Source organism: Triturus cristatus, chromosome 9 (genome assembly GCF_964204655.1).
Source record: "Triturus cristatus chromosome 9, aTriCri1.1, whole genome shotgun sequence".
NCBI classification, from domain to species: domain Eukaryota; kingdom Metazoa; phylum Chordata; class Amphibia; order Caudata; family Salamandridae; genus Triturus; species Triturus cristatus.
The window spans coordinates 82,408,924-82,430,587 of record NC_140592.1 but is presented as its reverse complement, the minus strand read 5'-3'; the positions used below and the strand labels follow the sequence as shown (position 1 = coordinate 82,430,587).

General features: G+C 44.3%; 1 protein-coding gene across 2 annotated transcripts in view; it reads right to left on the bottom strand.

The window, feature by feature from the left end:
- PLXND1 (plexin D1) overlaps nucleotides 1-21,664 on the bottom strand; it is a 316,145-nt gene that overhangs the window by 119,692 nt on the left and 174,789 nt on the right. For both annotated transcript variants that reach the window (XM_085624462.1, XM_085624461.1), the window contains exons 12-14: nucleotides 21,081-21,244; nucleotides 19,381-19,532; nucleotides 18,397-18,508 (exon numbers count right to left, since the gene is read on the bottom strand). In XM_085624462.1, the coding sequence (XP_085480588.1) occupies nucleotides 18,397-18,508; nucleotides 19,381-19,532; nucleotides 21,081-21,244 (428 nt within the window). The remainder of the gene's footprint in view (nucleotides 1-18,396; nucleotides 18,509-19,380; nucleotides 19,533-21,080; nucleotides 21,245-21,664) is intronic.

Genomic DNA, 21,664 nt, shown 5'->3' with positions numbered 1-21,664 from the left:
AAAAAAAAAAAAATGCAGAACTAAGGCAGATCTAAATGTCTTATTCATAATCTTACAGACTAGTTTTTTGCAAAGCGACTAGTTAGCTCTACAGTCATCAAATATTCATTAATAAAGTGCAGGGTACAAGAGCTATATGGTACAAGAAAGAAAACATTAACCATGTTAAAATGTGCGATCATAGAGGTTTAAAACACATATATAAAAATGCTAACATTAAAATACCCTATAACTTCCCTTTAACGATAAATCATCCAACACGTCATTTACATACTTTTATGGCATTATTACTGTTTTCTACGTGGTGCGGACCTAATAACATGAGGCATTACGCCATCTCCTTTATACTGACCACGGGGTAACTTATTTCTCACATCTCGATTTCCTCGATTTTACAGCAAGTCTTAAAAAATTCACAGTACAAAACAGTGTAAGAGGTTCCGCAGCAAGTTTTAAATATAACAGAGCAACCCTGACGTGGGTGAAGTTATTCGCTTTTAGGAGGCATTTTAAAAAGATGTTCCGCGGGAAATCATATAGGGGACAAAAGAATACAAAGTGAAGAGTGTCCTGTGGAGATACCAGATCGCAGCCACAGGGACCCTTTGAGCCGATATCTTTTGTGAATCCCGCGGGGACAGCTAAAATGTGGTGTAAAAGGTCCAGTCTAAATCTGGTCATTAAAAATCTGTCATTTTTGTTATAGATTTGCGCCAAATAAGGTTCTATACCAGCAACGGATTTCGTAAGTATATGTGCGCGCACTGAGCCTTTCATTAATTCACTATCTTCTCTATGGCAAGCTACCCGCCTCAAGTATTCTGCTTTTATGAGTGTTTTTAATTGGGGCGTCATAGAGGAGGGGTCATCAAAGCATCTTGCATAGCCCAGCCATTTCAGTTTATCCTTCACGAATTTTAGCCATGGGATCTACTAGACTATACAATATAGAAGAAGTGTTTAATAATTGCACTTAGCTGATTATATTCTTCCAGTAGCGGCTGGCAGGGAGTGGGGGTGGAGGGGTGATACAAAAAAAACCACTTACAGCCGCCGTGACCGCCTCTCCACTGTTGAGTCTACTTCTCCGGCAAGTCCCGGAAGCAGGAAGCACATAGGCTCCCCTAAGCCTATCACATCGCTGTAATGCAGCCATATGTGATTAATCTGAGCGCCGCGGTTCGGCTCAAACGGGGAGAGGGACCTGCACATGTTTCCCACCGGGCTGTGCATTACAGCCTGGTGACGGCCGGCCAAACAGTCATGCGCACTTGGAGTGTGCAAACCAATCCTCCCCTTGTGCCACCAGCCCCACCCCGCCCTAACCGAGCCCTGAACCTACAAAAAATAAAATGATAATATTGACGTTATATTTATTTTATTTTCCCTGATCCAAGAACAATGGGGCGACGCTCCTACGCCTTAGCGGAGCAGCTGCCCGACTTCCTATGAATTATGCGACATCACTAATTCTCTGTGTTCCTTGATTTGCTTCCTTCTCTTCCATGTTAGGGCAGCTGCCGGGGAGTCCCTGCTGTTACTGGAAACCTCTAAATCACGCAACTTAGTGTTATATGTGTGGAACCTGTGAATGAGAAGGGTTATCTAATGCTCTAACCCTAATTTCCCTACTATCCAAGTTTATTCTGTCATGCACAGAAGGGTGTGAAGCCAGTGGCTCCATCCTTCTGCCCCCCCCCCCCTCCCTATCGGGATGGAAGTCAGTGGAGGGTTCCTGGTCCTGGAATTCTTGGAGACCACTGAGGGTGGCATTCCTAAGTGGCCCTATGTGTTGTGAAATATCAAGCCAATCCAGGTGTCTTAGTCAACAGCACATTGTATTCTGGGACCTGGAGTTTTGTTTTCAATACTGTGCACATAAACTCCAAAATCCCAAGATACACCAGCCTAGTCGGCTAAAAAGCCTGATGGAGCTGGAGGCGTCACGCCTGGTGCTGGGACCACATGGTAGCTAGGCATTTCAGGCGGGCTTAATTTGTGCTGGTGTTTGCAGTGCTCGGCACCGGCAGCATTCGTGGAGAATTTAACTATGTAATAGCTATTAAAACATGATAAAACTAGGGCTTAAACATACAGGTTCAGGTGACATGCTGGCCGTATCAGCTACAGTGCATCCGTGTCAATACATAAAGCCCCGGCACTTTAAAAAAAAAAAAAAAAAGATCTTCAAATGTTGCACTGTGCCTGGCACCCATTCCGCCCACTCCCTGAGGCATCCTCGCCTGTGCACGTGCATCAATATTTCTACCGTGGGCAAGGAGCAGAGATTCCTTCCGCTGCCAGGGGTCATGGGGCGGGGGTGGCTCTCTTTTCAGTAATATGACACTGCCCCGCCTGCGGCGGAAGCAGCCAGAGGGAGGCTTGTGCAGTTATGGTGACCTGACTGCTGATCTTTGACAAGGAGGTGTGACTGTACCTGGCTTAAGTCGCTGCTTGTCTGGGCCTACTGTCAACATGCTGTTGTGTCCATTTCTCAATGTAGTTATAAAAAGTCAAATGACGTCACTTCCTGTGAAGTCATCGGTTCAGTGGTGAGTGGTGTGATTTTCTTTTATGACAGGGAAGTGTAAATTCCCAATTACCACGTTATCCCTCAATCCGAGGTGAAGGAGTCAGACTGTTGCGGTTTTACCGCACCCAACGGTATTTACCGCCTGCGGTATTACCTTTCATGACTAGGTTGGAGTTATCTGCAGAGTACATCTTTTGTGGGTCGGTTTTTAGTGCTAAACAGAAATATGTGTGATACACGTTGCCACAAAAGTAACATATGTCACAAGGGTGAAAAACTTTACATGCTGCAAAAAGCGAAGTTTTTCATAGACTTTCACGAAGGTTGTAAAAAAAATGTGTCACTTCAGCCTTAATCAGAGGATATGTGACCACATCTCCACTACCCCATGAACATGGGGTATATTAACACCCGGCTGCCACACTGCGATTCGGCAGGCTTCTAGGCTGCTCTGAATCCGAGCTCTTAATTAGCAAGTTGGGGGCTCTAAGTAAGTGCCCCTCTCTTTAAAACACTTCTTATAAATACCGTGGATAATTAAACGAATAACAGGGGAGAAAATGCAGCCACAGTCCATCAGCGCACTGTTTGCTTTACATCCTGTGTTAATTTGTAGAACCCGCTCCGCTAACCAGATAAATTCCAGACATACCACACACAAAAAATCACTCTATCCAGAGCAACCAGGGACTGGCCAGGGACCGAGGGAGTTGTTAATTCAAGGCTCAGGGGGTTAATTTAATTCTGAGCCCTAAGTGATCCCACATGGCTTTCCTTTATTGCATACGGCTTATGGGAATACTCGGGCCTCCTGCCAGGGGCCAGGGGGAAATTACAAGCTGCAAATATGATGTATGTAGGGGATTGACTTTAAGCACTGCTACGATTTTACTGAGGATGGCTGTGGTCCCCACAAACAAACCCTTGGGCAAACCCCCAAAACACTTACCCAGCACTCAGTACTGGTGTCAGCCTGCATCAAGGTCTCCCATTTTTTACACAGATAAACAAAGAGGTAAAGGGATGTCCAAGATCACACAGTGTGGTCAAGAAGGAAGAGTGGGGGCAACAGCTGGGATTTTAGCCACAAAAGCACACCTCCTCCCTTTGTATTGAGAAAGGCCGTCCCCGAGGTCATGATGGCATTTAATTATTCTGCATTGATTCAGCCCATAATTCCCTTTTAATGCCTCAGCTGCTGACTAGGGACATTTAGCCCTTTAATTACCTGGCCCTCTCTGGATCCAATTTTATTCCCCACTCTGTTTATTGAGTTAAGAGCAGTAATTGGTAGCTCTCAGATAGGATTTGTGAAGCCTTGGCTGTATTCTAAGAGGCAAAAACATAAAACCCAGTGTGAACCCAGTGCAAACCATGTCTGCGGAAGAACAGGAATAGCACGTGACTTGGAAATGCCTCGCAATTATAGGCAATAACTAGCTACATGGGCCATTACTCATATCGATGTAAAAATAAAGGCATCAGCTCGGCTCTCTTATGTGAGCCTGAGAGCGCCTCATAGCTGTTGGCACAATGCCAAGGTGGGGCAGAAGGGAACAGTAAAGTGAGGGATAGGCTCTTACTAGAATGTCATGGTTAAGCTAGTGTGTGAGCAGAATAGTGTCTAAGAAGTGTACATACAATCTCTGGACTCTAGGAGGGGACATTCTCGACTACAGGACAAAAACATTGTCTATATTCCAAGATAATACTGTCTCCCAACTAGAAGAGAGTACCCGCTCTTGCCTTCCAGTGAATACATTTTCTAGACTACATGAGAATACATCCTATAAACTACAGGAGAATGCATGTTCGTGAGTCCAGGATGATGCATGCTCTAGACTACAGGAGAATGCATGTTCCAGAATTCAGGAGGATACATGTTCGTGAGTCCATGGTGATGCATTGAATTCAGGAGAATACATGTTCGTGAGTCCAGGACGATGCATTCTCTAGACTACAGGAGAATACATGTTTGTGACTCCATTCTCTAGACTACAGGAAAATACATGTTCGTGAGTCCAGGACGATGCATTCTCTAGACTACAGGAGAATACATGTTCGTGACTCCATTCTCTAGACTACAGGAGAATACATGTTCATGACTCCATTCTCTAGATTACAGGAGAATACATGTTCGTGAGTCCAGGACGATGCATTCTCTAGACTACAGGAGAATACATGTTTGTGACTCCATTCTCTAGACTACAGGAAAATACATGTTCGTGAGTCCAGGACGATGCATTCTCTAGACTACAGGAGAATACATGTTTGTGACTCCATTCTCTAGACTACAGGAAAATACATGTTCATGAGTCCAGGACGATGCATTCTCTAGACTACAGGAGAATACATGTTCGTGACTCCATTCTCTAGACTACAGGAGAATACATGTTCATGACTCCATTCTCTAGATTACAGGAGAATACATGTTCGTGACTCCATTCTCTAGACTACAGAAGAATACATGTTTGTGAGTCCAGGACGATGCATTCTCTACACTACAGGAGAATGCATGTTCCAGAATTCAGGAGGATACATGTTCGTGAGTCCATGGTGATGCATTGAATTCAGGAGAATACATGTTCGTGAGTCCAGGACGATGCATTCTCTAGACTACAGGAGAATACATGTTTGTGACTCCATTCTCTAGACTACAGGAAAATACATGTTCGTGAGTCCAGGACGATGCATTCTCTAGACTACAGGAGAATACATGTTTGTGACTCCATTCTCTAGACTACAGGAAAATACATGTTCGTGAGTCCAGGACGATGCATTCTCTAGACTACAGGAGAATACATGTTCGTGACTCCATTCTCTAGACTACAGGAGAATACATGTTCATGACTCCATTCTCTAGATTACAGGAGAATACATGTTCGTGACTCCATTCTCTAGACTACAGAAGAATACATGTTTGTGAGTCCAGGACGATGCATTCTCTAGACTACAGGAGAATACATGTTCGTGACTCCATTCTCTAGACTACAGGAGGATACATGTTCGTGACTCCATTCTCTAGACTACAGGAGGATACATGTTTGTGACTCCATTCTCTAGACTACAGGAGAATACATGTTCGTGACTCCATTCTCTAGACTCCAGGAGGATACATGTTCGTGACTCCATTCTCGAGACTACAGGAGGATACATGTTCGTGACTCCATTCTCTAGACTACAGGAGGATACATGTTTGTGACTCCATTCTCTAGGCTACAGGAGAATACATGTTCGTGACTCCATTCTCTAGACTACAGGAGGATACATTTTCTAGAATTCAGGAGAATATATTTTCCCGGTACAAAAGAGGGTGGTGATGGACGGAGCATCAGAACCAATCAAACACTCACACCCAGTCAACAGATCTGGGTTTGATCCATCACCGTTCTTTAGCCCACTCAGCCACCCCAGTTCAGATATGGCCATATGCAAATCAGTCTGACCCTGTGCCTCATGGGAACAGTCCAGCCCGAACTGCGAAGCCATGCCTTCCCTGGACCGGAAACAAACTTCCTAGGACCGGTTTCTGGCATTTCAGCCGTCTTCAGCCAGGCTTGCTTGAATCCAGTGGCAAAGTGAGCAAGGGACTCACGTCTGAGCATACCCTGCCAACTTATGGCGAACAAAGCGGTACAAAAGAGGGTGGTGATGGACGGAGCATCAGAACCAATCAAACACTCACACCCAGTCAACAGATCTGGGTTTGATCCATCACCGTTCTTTAGCCCACTCAGCCACCCCAGTTCAGATATGGCCATATGCAAATCAGTCTGACCCTGTGCCTCATGGGAACAGTCCAGCCCGAACTGCGAAGCCATGCCTTCCCTGGACCGGAAACAAACTTCCTAGGACCGGTTTCTGGCATTTCAGCCGTCTTCAGCCAGGCTTGCTCTCCATGCCACTGGAATCAAGCTATCCTGGCTGACGAGGGCTGAAAGCCCGAAACCGGTCCTAGGATGCTTGTTTCCAGTCCAGGGAGGACCTGGCTTGGCAGTTCGGGCTGGACTGTTCCCATGGGGCACAGGGCCAAGACTGATTTGCATATGGCTGGGTTCAAACTGGAATGGCATGGTGAGCAAAAAAACGATGGATTTAGGCCCAGATCTCTGTACTGGGGTGAATGTATGACATTGTTCTGCATTCTGTCCATCAATTGTTGTTTTTGCATTTGTCACCCCGAGTGGGAAGGGTATGCTCAGACGTGAGTCCCTTGCTCTCCATGCCACTGGAATCAAGCTATCCTGGCTGACGAGGGCTGAAAGCCCGAAACCGGTCCTAGGATGCTTGTTTCCAGTCCAGGGAGGACCTGGCTTGGCAGTTCGGCTGGACTGTTCCCATGGGGCACAGGGCCAAGACTGATTTGCATATGGCTGGGTTCAAACTGGAATGGCATGGTGAGCAAAAAAACGATGGATTTAGGCCCAGATCTCTGTACTGGGGTGAATGTATGACATTGTTCTGCATTCTGTCCATCAATTGTTGTTTTTGAATATATTTTCCCTACTGCATTCAAATACATTTTCTCTAATCCATGAAATTGGAAATACATTTATTCTAGTGCATAGGAATACACTTTATAGGCTACAGGGGAGTACATTATGTAGACTCAAAGAGAGTGCATCTGCTGGACTCGTTCTCTAGAGTACAGGGCCATAAATTATGAAGGGCCCGGGATAAGACATTCTGTTGACTACAGGAGAATCATTTCTCTAGAGTGCAGGATAATACGTCCTCTAGACTACAGGAGAATCCATTCTTTAGACGACAGGAGAATAAACTCTCTCAACTTCAGATGGATACATTTTCTAGAGTGCATGAGATTATTCACCCAAATAATTGTGAAATTTTAATCATGCAAACTTGCACTGAACACAATTCCTAAACCTCTGGGTAATCGAGCACTCCCGCGTGCAACTATCCGGTAATCCTAAACTGCTAAATAGGATATAATGAGGATCCGTCTGTAATAACACTTGAGAAATCAAGAGTGCATTAAAGCCTTTGCGGCTCATACTTAATTACTTGCTGTTGTTATTTGAGTGAGGACCAGGGTTTTCTCCAAGCTTTAGCCCAATTTATTGAATACCAACTAAACCTGCCCTTTACAAGCTGGCTAAGACAGGAAGGACAACCTATCATAAAATGGGACCCTAGGCATTTTCAGGAAAGCTCCCACATCAAAGTTCAGGGAAAACAGAAAACATTCGCCCCATCATTAAAGGAGACCTGGATTACCAGATCTTTAGCATGGAATGCGGGCTCTAGACTGCTTCTGTTAGGCCATACTAGCTTGTATAATGTCCTGGAAAAATCAGCCAATTACCGCACTCAAAGAGGGGTGCTCTATTTCATAAATTGCTTCTCCTTATTCGTCTGCACACCGGGAGATTTCGTACTTATCATAGGGTCCGACCCATCTGTGACTTAGGACAAAAATGCAAACACAGAAGCCTGACCTCCTGATGAAGAGGAAAGGCAATGTTCAGTGGCGGACTGGAACAGGAAATAGGCCTGGGCACCAAAATGAAAGTGGCCCCATTTATGAATCAGATGGCTGAAAATGTGGCCAATGTTTGCAAATTGGGGCAGTTTTGAACTTGTAAAGGCACGCCGTATATTTGTTTTCCAGAGTATGGAAGACTGCATGGATTTGAGCTTGCTGCAGACAATGTTTGTTTTAATATCAGGAAAGTCAACAGTAAAACTGGTCCAGCAGACCATAAAACAGGCCCACAAACAGCCCAAAAAAGGGGCTGATGCACTGACCTGTCAAACCAGCCCTTCAGGCACGGCCAGATTGCCCTATAGGCCTGTCCAACCCTGGCAACGTACCCTCAACAGCTAGAGAGATGTCCTGTTGGAGAGACACTTTTATATTGGATTACACCAGGAAGACTGTGGGGATTGGTACAAAAGAGTTCAGGAAACAGTCTTTCTAGATGATCATTGGCTGCATGGGGGAGACCCACTCCTAAAAATATGACCAAATCACAGGAAGACCAAACGTTTCATCCCAAAGGGATTCGACATCCTAAGCCTTTAAACCCACTTCTGTAGGGACACACAACCAAGTACGTGTACCACTGCTTCTGCTGTCCTTTAGGATTCTACATATTGATGAAGATGAAGATGAGCACAACATGTTAAAGTGACTGGTTTACTCTTGATTACTGGTTAAAACTGAAAAATTTTGACGATATGGAAGAAGTTTTTTCCCCCCGTAGCAGTGCAACAGCTAGGGTCGCAATTAGCGTCACTTTTCGCGTCTTTGACATGCTGTGAGGGGACGTTTCACAGCGCTGCTTGCACGCATCTATTTGGCAGTTACAGCTTAAAATTAAAAATTTCACGGGAAGGATTGCATCCACTATATTTGTATTTTGCTAAACAACAATTATGTCGTCCCAAAGTGGTTGCACCCCATTGGTTTATGGACTAAAACAAGATGATTAAAAGGAAGCGAGTATCACTCTGGAGACAGCGAAATTCCGTTCAAAGTTCGCGAGGATAAGCATTTTCCACCGATTGGAAACATCACAGACTCTATTATTCGATGCACGTGGCAGACTTTAAGGACTATTTCAGTTAATATGATGTTGCTTATAATTATTATTTTTAGGTAACACAACGTGAGGTCATGTTTTGGTGAATTTTTCACGTTTGGTTGGGTATGAACAGGTTTTCATCCACGGAGGTTTCATGCACTTTGGTTTTTCTCTTAGGGTGTTCGTAATAGCGGGGTAATGCACTATGGGAACTGTAGGAGAGTTGGTTTTTGGAACGAACATGCTTTTGGGAGAATGGGGATGTCACATGGTTTAATTGAACACACCTGTGAAAACGGTTTAAAGAACAACTCGAGAGGTAGCGAGTAATTTCATTAATCTTTTGAGAATGGAGGGAGGAAGCAAGAGACTGTAATGCCACATTTGGCTTTCACAAGGTAAATTTGGAGAATTTGATTTGTGCAATGGGAAAGGCTGTTTTCACTTGTTATTATTTTTTACGTGAGAACACGAAAGTGGCATGTGTTGAGGGTATATTTGATGTTTACATTTTTTGATTTAGGAGAGGAGACCTTTCGGTTTAATTTCCGTTTTGGCGCTATTTGGGACACAGTGAGGGTGGTTAAGGGTGGGGAATCTGAAAGGTTTAAAGTGATGACATTTGATTTTTTTTTTTTTCTGTTTTGAAGTACTGAGTCCGTTATGTGTTGGGAAGTATGGCTAAGTGTATGTTTTTAATATTTTACAGCAACCCCTGACGAAGAACCTTACAGGTTCGAAATGCATTGGGTTATATGGAAAGTTGCGAAATACACACGTTTATGTTAAAGCTTGGATGAGCTGCAGAAAACGTTTGAAAATGATTAAATAAAGCACCTAGTGAATTCCAGCTGTCTCTGGATTGATTCTACATATTGATGAAGATGAAGATGAGCACAACATGTTAAAGTGACTGGTTTACTCTTGATTACTGGTTAAAACTGAAAAATGTTGACGATATGGTAGAAGTTTTTTCCCCCCGTAGCAGTGCAACAGCTAGGGTCGCAATTAGCGTCACTTTTCTTCTGCGTCTTTAGGCAGCTCAACACATATATGTTCTGGACCATGGTCCCTTTCAGATGACACGCTTTGTATTACCCCTAGATCAGGCTTCTCCAGCAAGTGGCTCATGAGCTATTTGGAGCTCTCCAGCTACCTATAAGTATCTGATCTGAGCACAGCCCACTCTACTACATTAGAAGCATTTGCCAAATCAATATATGTATCCTCAAATAGAAAGCCTGTATTTGAGATGTAAAGGTGTGTTTTCAGAACTCATGAGATGATGTTTGAAGAAAAATGGTTGAATTTCCAAAATATACTTAAAAGTAGATGTATGAGTGATAACTTTTGCAGTGTTAGCGAGACCTACTGGTAATATTACATTGGCGCCTGGGGCATTACAGCGATGGCTGTCATTTATTAGCTGTATAGTGGCATGCCAAATTGATAAAGGCTTTTTTACATTACTGTTAGCAGCCCTGCCCGATGCACTGAGGGGATCACAACTGGTAATCTTGCATGGAGTGGCCAGTAATGTAATTGTAAAACTCTAAGCAAAAGAACAAACTACGGCTGACCATAAGTTAAGCACTTTAAATCCTACATTTTTTTGTTAAAAAATCCATTCCTGTGCACGAATCTTCCAGGAGCACGCCGTAGATCAACTCCACTGGAGACCAGTTATATGAAAATAGAACAAAAGAGGAAGGTGCACCAGTAAGAAGTCCAGGTCCAAACAATATCTTTGAAGTATTCTTTTAATTTTCTTGTAAAAAGACTCGCAGCCAACGCGTTTCGTTCCACACTGGAACTTCTTCAAGGCAAAAAACAGGCTTCTGTTAGAACGGTCGACGTAGTTGAGAAAGCAACGTAATGGTATCCCGCACGTGTGGAGAATATATATTCACAAACAGATGATAAGTATATCAGTAGAGAAATATAATATAGCTTCCTGTCACTTTGCTGTTACACGTTCCGAGGACGGGTTGGAGACAGTGGATTTCAAGAATATTGGAATCCCTGATACTTGCGGGCTCGTATTACGGAGCCGCCATTCCGGTCACCTGTATTGTATTGTACAGCCACCTATGCTGTCGCGGTGACGCTTCCTGTTTCGAACTCGAATTTTAGACGAAGCTATATTATATTTCTCTACTGATATACTTATCATCTGTTTGTGAATATATATTCTCCACACGTGCGGGATACCATTACGTTGCTTTCTCAACTACGTCGACTGTTCTAACAGAAGCCTGTTTTTTGCCTTGAAGAAGTTCCAGTGTGGAACGAAACGCGTTGGCTGCGAGTCTTTTTACAAGAAAATTAAAAGAATACTTCAAAGATACAGTAATGTAATTGTGTCTTATGTGCTCACTATTAGGACACTAATGATATTAGTAGCTCAGGATGATTTTCATTAAAAATAAGTGGCTCTTATCACAGAAAAGGGTGGAGACCCCTGCCCTGGAAGGACCCTTGTAGGACCCTTGCACTGCTGGCTTCTCCTCACTCCAGGTGGTGGACAGGATCCTCAAGCAGTGAGTGAAAGATCTTTTATGATTTGCCTTATGCCCAGGGTCTGGACACTTGGACGCTTCCTCTGGATTGGTTTCAGTGGGTCCAGGTTCTTTGTTTGTTGGGCCCCGCTAGCCAAGTCGCATCTTTTGTCACACCGACAGTTAGAGCGGACAGAGAAAAGTGTGGCCTGGGGGGAAAAGGTGGCAAACTTCCAAAGGAGGAAAATGACACATTCTCCCCCCACACAGATTCTGCAGCCCTTCTGCCTTGAATTTTGGGTGGGGGGAAGGAATGTGACAATGGAACTTTTCATGGTCACAAAAGACTTTGGCAACCGCATTCAGGCACTCCACCGTGTTTTACTGCCAACCCACACACAGGGAAACCAAAATGGATTCCTAGCTGTCCACAGCCAAACATGCACACAGACTCCACTCGCACCCTGTGCCATACATACAGTGTGCATGCACCTTTCACACAGAGGGAGGCGAGAGTCTCTGGCTAAGTGGATTGATTTCAATCTTGGGAGGACAGTAGACAGCAGGTCCAAAAAGCCTGTCCCAGACTTGAATCAAAGCCCACGTAGAAAGTGCAGTAGGCAATTTGTAAAGGAGGGACACTCTTTGAGTGCTGGGACTCAGACTATTTAAGCCTGAGAGCCATAAGTAAACACAAGTGATGGTCATATTTCCAGAGGTAAAAATAAACAAGCATTGACATAGCCAATAGGTCTCGCCTATTGGTACCTTATAAGTGTTTAGCCATGCAACAGTTGCATAACTAAATACTTATAAGCTCCCAAAAGCGAGACATATTGGCTATGCCAAGCGGCCGTGCGGCCGCGAAAGTGATCGCGATCAAACATCAAAGCGGCCGCGAAAGTGAAAGTAATCGCGGTAAAGCGCGGTGCGCGCGCCTGCGCACATGCACTGTAGCTCTAGGCTGGCCTGGTAGCACTTTTTGGAGCCCTCTCAATAAGTCTCGCCAGACCAGCGCATGCGCTGGGTCAGGCGAGACCTAAAAAACCTTAGGACTGGAACACTATCTCCAGAGACACGACAAGGACATTTCCACCTCAACAGCTCTTATCAGTCTCTTCCCATAATGACCCTCTCCTTTTCCAGGGACGGAACCATTGGTCAACACGCATGTTAAAATATTGATTGCACAGACTGCATAATGTGCAAGTACTGCTTACCTTAGTGCTTGCCCTGTTTTACCCAAATCAAGGGCAAGCTAGACCATACCCCTTTTAACCACCAATGGTGGTCCCTGAAAGTGCCATCACAGGCCCGTTGACATTGATGATGGAGTAATATATGCTCATTTTTTCACCAATCTATTGAAAACAAAATCTGCATCTGAGTAAAAAAAGATATCTAAAGTTTTTTGATCTTGGGAAGGGATATCACATGTCCTTTGACCTAATATCAGTTTGTGCAGAGCACATATGTTGAACTAAAAGGTCCAGAATGCAACAGGAGATAAACAGTAATAAAAGACTACCCTGTATGCTTATTCAGATGCATGTTCCTATTCGAAGGCTCACAACTGAGGTCGATTTTCCAAGACCTTTTGATTTTAGTAAAATTACATATACAATTCACCTATTTATAAGGGGCTTTCAGCAGCCCTCTTAATCCAATGGTCTGCTGTTGCGTCACTCACATTTTACTTCTACCAACCATAGCATATAGCATGGGACAGCTAGTCGTCAACTTCAGCCATTGGCTAACTTTACTGTGGGCGGCTGCATTCTGCTCTTTCACGCGGAGGGCGTCTGCACACTAAGCAGTTCCTTTCAGTGTCAGGGACTGCTCTGTATGCTTTTTACAGCAAATCATAGTTTTGCTTTCAGTCAAATTGCTATATTTTAGTGAGGACTCAGCAGCTTCCCAGGTGATAAAGGTTAACAAAAATGAAAGGTAACAAAACAAGAATTGACAATGTCAAAACGCTGGCAGCCAATGCCAATCCTATTGGCTATGCCAATGCTTGTTTAAGAAAGCAACTAGCCACCATGCACCCGTGACCATGTAGATACACAAGAAGCATGAAACTGGACCCAATCAGCAGGTATCTGGATGCAAAATGAGATGTGCATTAGAGCAGCAATAACTGCAGCGGAGTTTGAAGCCAATAATGGTGCTATCGATCCCTGTATATTCTATGTGTGTCAGGCTCGCCCCATCACTCCCGCCATGATCTGCCAAGCTCCCTCGCCTTGCTTCAGCTCAAACTCCATCTCTGTGGCAGCTTACGCCACTGACCTGCGCTGCAGTCCAAGTTCAGATCTCATGAACTCCTACTCAAACTCAGAACTAACTACTGGGTTTAAATGGGTCGTTAAATCCCTCCTATTTAACCTGGAATGTGCAGGCCTGTAACCCTATATCCCCCACACATACAACCCAAGAAAAAGTAATTATGTACGAATTAGACACATGGGGTGATTAAATGTACTAACATGTGCTGTTCATATTGTCGCCTCATTCTACCTATCCATGTCTCAAGTCACACCTTGACACTGTATGCAATCACACACCTACAAGGTTATTACTACTAGCAGCACCTCTGTTAGCAGGCCTACACATCTCTCAATAAAATACATAGTACAAATAAACAAGGTGTTACCACCAGCTTGCTTGACTCTCTCTGTCTGTGTCTTTCCCTTAAAATTAGGGGGTAGGATATGTTAAAACTCTGCCTATGAAGTTGGGAAAATGGGGAATTTCACACTCAGCGATTAAGTACAAAGTTTCTCAACTTCCCCAAAGGTGTAGTTTCACTTTGTTCACCCACCGCCCACAGCTAGATGTCCAACCCAACTAGAATGGGATATCAGGCGCAGGGAATTGTGTTTCCCTAACAACACTCAGGCCGTCTGTAGGTCTACTCCAGAATATGGACAAAATATCACGAAGGTAAGTATATATAGGCAAGCATAGGGTTAGTTTATTTAACTCCTTACCTACATACCTTGACAATATACCTTGTCAAGGTATTCAAATGTGGAGTTAAGAATGGAAAGTCTGTACTTGCATTTATGCACCTACCTTCACCACATGTTGACTACAATATTTTGGTAGCCTGAGGTTTCTGAGGTTGATATTCCGACATACAACCTCCTGGACCGGGTGGGGCTGCTATGAAGCAGAATAGCAGAGGTGGACTGGACCCCAAAAGCAGTGCCCTGAATGAGTGTTGTGAGTGAGTCCCACTGTCTCCAGAATGATATGAAGAGCATGAAAAGTGCGTGTTCCCTCAGGAATTTTGCCGTGTGATGCTCCCTTCACTCTTACAAGACACTCGCCATTCATCAGCCTACCACGGGATTCGCTAGGTCGCGCTTGGCCAGTCCAACCCTTTCCCAGTTATTTTCTCCTACTCAGGAAATAACTTGGAGCCAGATGTATCAAGCCTTTTTAGGTCTCGCCTGACCCAGCGCATGCGCTGGTCTGACGAGACTTATTGAGAGGGCTCCAAAAAGTGCTACCAGGCCAGCCTAGCGCTATAGTGCATGTGCGTGGGCGCGCGCGCCGTGCTTTACCGCGATTACTTTCACTTTAGCGGCCGCACGACCGCTTTGATGTTTGAGCGTGATCACGATTGCGATCACTTTCACTTTCGCGGCCGCACGGCCGCTTGGCATTGCCAATAGGTCTCGCTTTTGGGACCTTATAAGTATTTAGTTAGGCACTTATAAGGTCCCAAAGGTGAGACCTATTGGCTATGCCAATGCTTGTTGCATTTGCAAACGTCCCAATTTGCAGAATTAGGCTGTTTGCGTCCGCAAAAAAAGCATTTTGGTAGTTAGAAACCCATATTGTAATTTGGTAACATGTTACGGAATCGCAATTTGAGTTTGGTGCTACATACAGAATCGGTGTTTGGTAGGGGCATGTTTAGTGCGTTCCCTCCAAATACTGAATCGCAGTGGGACTGATATCCAGTTAACACTTTACTGACTACGGAATGGTAGTAGTAAGGCATTCTCAAACAGGAAGGAGTCTCCAGGGGACCGCTTCCCCTTCCTGAATGTTGAGAAAAGACTTATTTTCTAAGAGTAAGCAAAGGTCTCATGGACTACTGCCTACTCTTATAAAATGCTAGTTGTACATTTCATTTTTTTACAAATAGAAAATGGGCTGCGTTTAAAAAAAAAAGATTGCTTTACTTAAAATCAATCATACACATGCAGGTCTGATGACCACAGCACCTAGCCATCAATGTGATGGCCGCGATCCATAGTGGGTCGCAGTTTGCTGCTCACCTCATTAATATTCATGAGGTGGGGCGAATTGCAACCCACTAGGAATTGGTATTTTGAAAACCGGTTCGCAAATGGCACACTGGTCACAAAGCAAATTGCAACCAGTGTATTGTGACCTGCGCTATATACAACTGTCCCCAGGTGCTTTAGTTTGCAAATTAGCATGTTCCTCGAAACGTGAACTGCAGGTGAACCAGATGAATGCGGCCCTCTTTTTTTTTCTTAAAATGTCAATAAGCAGTGATTGATAATGGACCGTTAGAGCCCTCAAAGGCCTACGGCACAGGGGCCAAACTACATACAATGCGCCAGGTGGGCCCGTGGTCTGAGCGGCGGTTTCACATCGCCCCCTCTGATGTGAGGCTGATGCTTGCACCATCTTTGCGACTTTGGCCCAGGTAATAATTCTGTCCGGGTGACACTAATGGCTTTTGTGGGGTTATTAAGACCCATGAGGTAATGACAGGTGCAAAGCACCCCGGTGCAAACAACAGGAAGGCAGGGATTGGGGTATAACGTGAGAAAATGGTTTTTGTACCCACTGTGCCTGTGTTGTTACCCCTTGCTCACTATTTCCCAATTAGAATTACCATCGGCTCCTGTGGACTGCTTGTAACAAACACTGGGGCCGATTCACAGAACTAACTTAAGACAAAATCCTAAACTTACTACTTTTGGTATTCACAGAAGTTAGGATTTTGTCTTAAGTCTGTCTTAAGACAAACTTAAGACAAAATCCTAACTTCTGTGAATACCAAAAGTAGTAAGTTTAGGATTTTGTCTTAAGTTAGTTCTGTGAATCAGGCCCCCAAAGTGCAAACTACTCACACACCTTTCTGCACAGATCTTTGAAGCCCTCCCCAGCCCAGACTGACCAGCCCCCACCTCCTCGCCCCTCACATTCGAATTCTAGGTTTATAGCTTCAGAAATGTTTAAAAAAGGTTTTGCCGAGGGAATCAGAAATGCCAGTTTGCACAATGCTCTTAAAGCTATTTCCTCTTGTGCCTTAACCCCAGTTCTGCTTTCCCCCGCCAAAGCTGCCCTCTTTTGCAATCACCGGAAGTGCGTTTCTGGATTTCAGTCTTTTGATTCCTGTGTTTTTCGAGTGAGTCATAAGTGAATGCGACCTGCTCTCGGGCACAGACCCTGCCCTCTCGCACAGAGGCTGTTTTCGGCTGGGCCGGTGATGTATGTCCGCCCTTGGGTGGCGGCCAAACTCCTCAAGAGCATTAAGGCAATGCTTGTTATTGTAGCACTGAATAACCATTGCACTAGAAGTGCTTGGCCGTGTTGTTCTAAGCACTGTGGGATTAGTGCTCTTGCGCTGAGGTCTCTTTACGACTGCCCTGTACACTTCCTGTCAACAGGACTCTCCCCACTGCCCCTTTCCCCTGAAAACCAGGAGTGAGTTCTAGATTTAGTTTCCTAGCAGCAGAACATGGACATTTACTGTTAGATGCCTCGAGCAACAACTTGACTCTGGCTGGTCTCAGAATTGTGTGTCCTAATGTATTTTATATATTCACGTGCCACGCTTGTGAGCACTGCATTGTGAGCGCTGCTGACACTTACGCAATATGCTCTTTTGTGAATTATATGACATACTGGAACGTAATACAACTAGAGTAAGGCCATATGTGTTCTCGATTACATTTAATTTGAGATTTTGCTATTAACTAGTATTTATTCTAACCTATATATATAGGCAAATTTCAGGTCTTCCGTCAGGGTGTGCGTGCGTAGATTGATTTACCATACCCTCAATGTTTTGTCTCTGTCAAGGTGCCCGCTAGGAATAAGGGCCAGCCCTGTTTTTTGTGATATATTTTTGTAATCATTCTTACAACCTGTGGCGTGGACATCTTCCGCACTTCAAGAAGGACCTCGAGACATGGTTCTTTGACTGAACCGCAGACTCCCCCCACCCCCCCACTCAGTGGCTTGAGACCCTAACGGTCATTGGGCATTGATGTTACATGTGCTATCACTGTTGCAGCTTGTGCTATGGGCGTTGTTGGTACAACCTGCACTAGAGACATGAAAGTGACTAGGTGAGCTATGGATATTATTGCTACAATTGTTCTATGAACATTATTGGTAAAACCCATGCTGTGGATATTGATCTTATAACCTGCTCTAGATACATTATTACATCCTCTGCTAGAGACATCATTGATGCATCATTAATGCAATTACGTTAATAAGGTGCTTCCGATAGGTAGGCTCTCACAGGTACTGAAAACATAAATTTCTTCAATTTGAAAGAGAGAGGATCAGCACTTCTCAACGGGGATGCAATACATTTAATATGAGAGCACAGGCACTTCTTAGTGTCAAACAGGTCCTCTGGCATAGGAAGTGCCTGCACTTGTATTGGTCCATTTATTCCAAACACTGGGGTAATGTATGTGTTCAGAATATTGGGAGTGCTGTCATTGATCTATTATCATAGGAAGAATCAGGGTTCAGCTGGATTTCAAAGCCCGAAAGCTGTTGTGATGAACAAGGCTCCATTACTCACCACATAGGAATACTGCTCTCGCGACCTCCCTTCAGACCGGCCCTCTTTGCTGACATTCACTGACACAGGGGCTGCAAGGATGCTCGGAACGCCTCCGGTCCTGCACACAATCCTGGACGACAGAAAGAAGAAACATCTTGTTATGACCAATACGGCATGTCTGAGAAGTTCATCAAAACTAAGCAGTTGCTTCAAAAGTAGAAGGGCTTAGAGGACAACTGCTGCCTTCAATAATTAGTGAAAACCCCCAGAAGCATCTCAAACGTACCACGGTCCATAATGAAGGAAAGAAAAACACCTCGGCCCTCGGTTCCTTTGTCCGAAACAGCCACATTTGTGTGCAGCAGGCCCATCATCCCCACAGTCCCTGATGTCACTGCTCATGCTAAACTATTGATAGCTACAGCACTTGAAAGCTCTCAGGGAGGAAGCAGCTCAATGACAGAGGGTCAATGGACCAGAAATGAGAATGGTCCTGTTACGCACCCAGGAAGTAGGCGCCTGTAGACTATGAAGTGATGTGTGTTCGAGAGCACGTTTGCAGATAGCTTTGAGCCTTGTTGAGCAGACAGTGTCAGCTGCAGCACCTTGACGTTCACTGTGGCCTGGACAGGGAACTGATAAATTCACCTGTGCAAGAAATCAATTGATAGAAATGTCTGCAGTTCTAAAATCAATTATCCAGCCGCATTCTGTCATTTCTGCGGGTGGCTAACATGCTACTTGTGTAAACAAGTGGAGGTGGAGTTGGTGCCAACAGTCTTCGGCTTGCAAAGGGATCAACCAAGGCAGCATGATCGGTGGCATGGATGAATTCAAACCAGGAAAAAGAAAGATTATCAATTTCACCTCTCGTAAATCATGGCCCCTGCCTGTACAAGATTTGGGGCACAGAGCATAAGGCATAGATAGGACGGTTGCAAAACAACTAGATCGTGAAATTATTTTTTTGGACTATTTTAAGGCAGCACCCAAGATACTCACTGTACAGATACCAGGTACTGGTCGGGCAGGGGAGTGCATTTCACAGTGCCGACCTTCACAGCTTCCACAATATCACTGAATCTACGGCCCAAGTTATTCCCTCTTATTGTCAGCAGTGTTCCCCCTTCCAAGGGGCCGCTCAATGGCTCAATCTGTTAGGGAGCCAAAAAAGAAGAAATATTAAAAAATCCAACAATCCTGCTTTCTTTACACTCAAGAAAAGATCTCCAGGCAATGCTTCATGCAGCTGGGTATTTAGACATTAAAAGGCAGCAAGATCTCCAGGACAGGAAATGTTTGATAGAGGGCTCGGGGAATCTACAACGGACCCTTTGGATCAATGAGATACCTTGCTCCTGCATTATGTAATGGATCACTTGCATCCCAATCAGAAATGGATGTCTGGCACATAAGTTGATCAAGACCCTGAGGAAAGAGGCAATTTTTACTCCTGTGGACCTCAACGAAGGACAATTCGTCATGTTTCAAACCGGGTAATAATGTCTGTGCTCGTGTTCGTGGTAGATTAATCTGTCAGGAAATCATGAAAGTTGGCTGTGTCTGACCACCCCCATTTGCAGTACCTATCTCTAGATAATGCCACCGGTATATGAGTAAGTGGATAAGTATTCTGGTCCTGAGAGATATGCGTCCTGGCAGAATGTCAGTAGTATTGTGAGACCAGAGTCAACAAGTTCATCGGGTCACTCGTAGAGGAGGACGTTTTTTTAAGTTAAAAAGAAATATGTCCTTCAGGTCAGGAGAAAACAAGGCGGATCCAAAATCTGGTGGAATTAGCTGTGTTAGCTGCCTCATCATTAACAGACAGCACAGGATTGTATTAAAATGTTATAAATAAATGTTGCTGCATGAGTATAGGGCCCTGAAAAGCAAGAGGCATTGGGAATAATACCCCCACCATTCCCCCATCTGATGGTCATGAAACTAGGAGCTATGTGTTTACGCAAGAGTGAAGTCCGCACTCAAGAGCTCAGAAAAGATTGTGTACAAGACATATTGTGCACTTGAGCCACCGCTTTAGGGGGGAGTGCAATGTTGTAATTAGTGTTTGCTATTTGTTTCCAGCATTTGAAATCATGTGTATTCTACCAAAATACCAAGTCAGTTCTATTATCAACCTGCAGTTTTATCAACTTCATAATATCAAATACAAACATTTTGTCAAAGTAGGTAGAAGCAGAGTTAGGAATAGTCGATCTGTGCTTCCCTACATATACTTATACCAATGATATGTTGGAACATTGTACTGTAATTGTAATTATCTAGTGCTCACTATCCCTGACGAGGCATCAAAGTGCATTTCGTCAAGTAGCACACTATTCCGGAACTCAAAAAGGATTAGTGGATCTGTGGTGAATTAGTATAGGGAAATATGAATGAATATGAGCGGTGAACATGAGAGTCTGTTAGTTTGGATTGAAAAGGATAATGGAGGGATAAAAGAGGAAAGGGCATATAAAGTGTTTATTTGAAGATCATAGCAGTAGGAGGAAGTTTGGAATGAGTAAAGAAGAGATGGAGTGAATGTGTAGTTCACATATGTGCAGGTTGATATTATTGACCTTGAAACTGCAACATATAATCAAACCAAGAACGTGTCTGGTGATGACTTTGCAGCGCACCATGGGCTCGCAAGCAGTGAGAGTCATGTTTACAGCGTCCACCCACCCTCCACATACCTTCTTGATCTCCGGAGCTGGGCACGTAATGGATGTCAGCTGGGATTCAGTGTTCAGCCTGCAGCTGGAGGAAGCCTCGGACCATACGCAATGATGTCCCAGATCTTCCCGTCCCATGCACTGCGAGCAGTCTGTGCTCCCCGAAGCACAGTTGTAAACGCTCACTGGATTGGACAAAGGGAAATGGGGAAGTTAAAAAAACTCAGAGTATAGACAGTACATGTGGCGATGTTAACTTTTCATGTCATATGTACCAAGGAGTGGCGAAAGTTCGCAGTGCGCTGAAATATTTACAGTGTGACATTTAAAGCACCATGTGTAGTCAATGAATGCTATGCTCTGCGAATGATTTTTTAAAATCACTTTTACCACAAGATGCTCATGTTGGGCAATAATAAACTGGAAGCACTTTTACCACTCTGTAAATTTTAACTGCATTTACCACTCATTTGCAATAAGAATGGTCAGTGGGCTCAATGCATGCTGCAAAAAAGTGTTTGTGATGTGCACGGCACAACGCCACATACTGCTGTGCTTGCATCATTTTGAGCGTGATAAAATGAGCCCCGGGTAGGTGGGTAATT